Source organism: Papaver somniferum, chromosome 5, assembly GCF_003573695.1.
Source record: "Papaver somniferum cultivar HN1 chromosome 5, ASM357369v1, whole genome shotgun sequence".
NCBI classification, from domain to species: Eukaryota; Viridiplantae; Streptophyta; class Magnoliopsida; order Ranunculales; family Papaveraceae; genus Papaver; species Papaver somniferum.
The window spans coordinates 64277520-64280914 of record NC_039362.1 but is presented as its reverse complement, the minus strand read 5'-3'; the positions used below and the strand labels follow the sequence as shown (position 1 = coordinate 64280914).

General features: G+C 34.6%; 1 protein-coding gene across 1 annotated transcript; it reads right to left on the bottom strand.

Annotated features, from left to right (window-relative positions):
- Positions 1 to 996: 996 nt before the first annotated feature.
- Positions 997 to 2603, bottom strand: LOC113279129. Its single transcript, XM_026527834.1, has 2 exons — positions 2516 to 2603; positions 997 to 1412 (listed from the first exon to the last, which is right to left on the bottom strand). Exons 1-2 carry the CDS (start codon positions 2601 to 2603, stop codon positions 997 to 999), a joined length of 504 nt encoding a protein of 167 aa, XP_026383619.1.
- Between the last annotated feature and the right edge of the window lie 792 nt (positions 2604 to 3395).

Here is a 3395-nt window from a genome sequence, read left to right as displayed (position 1 = left end):
ATTTTGATATAAAATTAGAATTAGTGTTTTGATTTATCTTTTGGAGTGAAGAGAGGTAGAAAGAAAAAATAAATTATTTTTTCAAAACCTTAGATTTTGATTCACTCAAACAAGTGATTTTAGTGACAAATTCGAGGTGGGTGAATCCATATATGATAGAGAAATCTATTTTTACACACCTCATAATGGTGAAAGTATGTAAAAAGATTGATTTTTTAAAGTTATCAGAGCAGTTTACGGTTGGCTTTTTTCCTCGAATGCAACCATAAGAGGTATTTAGGTTAGATAATGATAAACTTCCATTCTCAACATTCTTTTTGCATAAGCATCATCATATAATCATCTCAGTTCCCGACTTATGGATCTGTGTATCCTGAGTTGCGAAAAACACACCTTTCTAAATCTTCCAACACTGCACTACAAGGGTAGGATGTACCAAAAATTTCCATATAAGCATTGTTTTAGCAGTCTCATCATACCTTGTCCTAACTACATCCTTTACAGCCTTAACATAAAAGACACATTTTTGGTCCAAATCCCAAATTTTATAATCATCACCACCAACAATAACCGACATATTATTTATACCTACTTCGCTGCAATCTGGAATAACCCACTCTCGAATAACAATCAAATCACGAACCTTCGCCACGAAATCATTCCTTTTCAGCAGAATATAAGTCCAGTCTTCTTGCCAATGGGAAATCAACACACCAATTATCAAAATATAAATATGTATTCAAACCTATATAAATGATGCATCTCGTGTGTCTTTCTACAAAAAAAAAATCAAAAAAAAAATAAAAAATCCACATGATGCCAGGAAAAACAGAGGACACCATCTTGTAATCGATTATATTTCCATTCACCTTGAAATATTTGGCCTTCAAAAACATTGCTCAATCCTTATTCCACCAGAGTTTCATTAGCATGGATTTGTTGACAACAACCATCCTCTTTATCCCCAAACCACTCTCTTTACAAGGACAACACAAACTATATATCATAAGCCACAATGAACCATTTCTGCTTCTCAGAATCTCCAGACCACAAAAAATTCCGGATAGACCTAAAACTTAATTCAATCATCATCATAGGCCTTCGATAGACAACCATAGATTGAACAATATAACTAGATATGACAGAACAAACAAGAACAAGCATAGCCTGAGACAATAGCAGTTTACCTTTCCATCCATCCAACTTATTTATAGTCTTCTCAACTACTTGTCTAACATAAATATTTCTTAGTAAACCAGGTTTAAGAATTACACCCAAGTAACGATCAGGGAACAAAGCTCTTTCTATTCCCCAGAAATTTGCAATGGCCTTACCCCTAGAATACGAACCACCACCATAGTAAAACTTACTCTTTTGCCTGCTAACTGTTTGCCTGAGGCACACTGGTACATCTGCAACAAGTCAAGTAACTCTGCAGGTTATACCAATTTCCCTTGCAAAAAACTAAAATATCATCTGAAAAATGATGCTACCCCTTTCTTGTTAACCATATAGCTCATTTTCTTTGAAGCAAACAATTTAGATATGTTTCTCCTTAAAATATATTCAATTAGAACAAAAATCAAATGTTAAAGTGGCTCACCTTACCGCAAGCCTCTTGAAATATTACAGAAACCTTCAGGGCTTCTATTAACCAAAACTGAATTTTTTGTCGAGTGTAAATTGTTCAAAATCCAGCTATACCAAGTGTCAGAGTAAACGGACCTACGAAAGACTTCTTCTACGAATTTCCAGCTTAAAGTGTCAAAAGCTTGAAAATGTCTAACTTGAGGCCAACATTGCCATGTTTTATATCCACTCCAATCTCGTTAATCATTTCAGAAACCAAAGCAATATTTTCATGAATACTTCAACCCTTCATAAAATCCACATGCTCCTCAGAAACCAACTTACCCAACACCTTACCAAGTCTTGTGCCCAGAATCTTAGTGAAAAATTTGAAGAAGAAGTTACTAATAGTGGGTTTGTTTGCAGAATTCACAATTCTGAGGAATTTAAATTCCAATGGGATTAAAAATCCCGGGATTCATGCAAATCCACATTGTGTTTCGTAACTCGGTTAAAATACCTAGGATTCATCGAATTCCCTTGTTTTACAGTCCGTGTACTGCTTGGCATTACCTTCACAATATTAAAATTGTATATATATAGAATTTAAGGATTGGAAAAATGAGTCCATAAATCCCTTGATAAGTTTCCCAGCAAATCTTAGGGAGGAGGGATTGGACTACATATGGAGGATTTGCTGGAAAAGTAATTCTCGTAGGAAACGTGATTCCAAGGGATTTTGGCAACCAAACATACTGACAGAAACATAAAGTCACCAATTCCCCCTAAAATTCCTTGACAGCATCATCATAAGCGTTGTTCTTAGGTATCAAGACAATAAAACTAGAGTTGATATCATTTGAAATCTTCTTCATCTCCCAACAGTTCTTAACAACATTATACAAGTCAGAACTTATGATATCCCAACAATGTCTATAGAAAATACCATTGAACCAATCCGGTCCTGAAACACTGTCAGCTCCCAAATCAAACACTGCTTCTTTAATTTCCCCATGAGTAGAAATTGAATCCATAACCTCACTTTCCTCCGGGGAAATGCATTTATGGTATCTTCGTTTGTACCATGTTGATGAATTGCATCTCGCACAACACCTGATACTAAAGATACTAGTAAATCACCTAAGAAAAAGATTCATAAACCACAACATAAAACAAAGCATTGATAAATTCTTGAAGAATATGTGACTCTTTCTTCGTTAAATGGAATCTATTTCGCAAACCATTGTTCTTAAATATACTTGCTAGTGCAAACAAAAGCTACAAAAAGTTAAACTTAATTAGTGCCTGAATTTCTCATGAATAACAAGAGATTAGTTTATATGTGCATATAATAGGCATTAAGCCATTTACCTGCAAACGCAACTGAACATCCCCGCAAGTACTGTAGAATGGATTCTCATTAAAAACTAAAAAAACAAACTTTCGACATCAGCTTGATCTTCATCAATACCAACATCATTTCTCGAATTCTGTTTTCGACATCAGTAAGTACCAATAATTTTGCAGGAAGACAAACTTGGGAATTTTTTTCCCGATCAAAAAAATTCACAAGTTTGTCTTCCTCGAAATTATTGGTGCCAGAAAGTCATTTTAATAAATGGCCGGAATTTTAGGCTTCCACAAAGCGCAAAATATACAAATGTAAGTGCCTGAATCAAAATGAATGAGAAGGGAGAAACAGTGAATTCTTAAAATAAGACAAAAGAAAAAATGTCTGCTAATTATATTGGCATCTCTTGGATATTTCCATTCCCTAACCAACTGAGTGTACGTATTGTAGGGGTTAAATACCACACACGTGAATA

What these genes read in the sequence shown, in the direction of transcription:
- LOC113279129 (XM_026527834.1), bottom strand. Translation starts at nt 2,603, where the DNA reads ATGGATTCAATTTCTACTCATGGGGAAATTAAAGAAGCAGTGTTTGAT. An exon ending in AGGACCGGATTGGTTCAATG is followed by an intron (nt 1,413 to 2,515) that starts GTATTTTCTATA and finishes GACTTGTTGCAG; the next exon opens with ATGTACCAGTGTGCCTCAGG.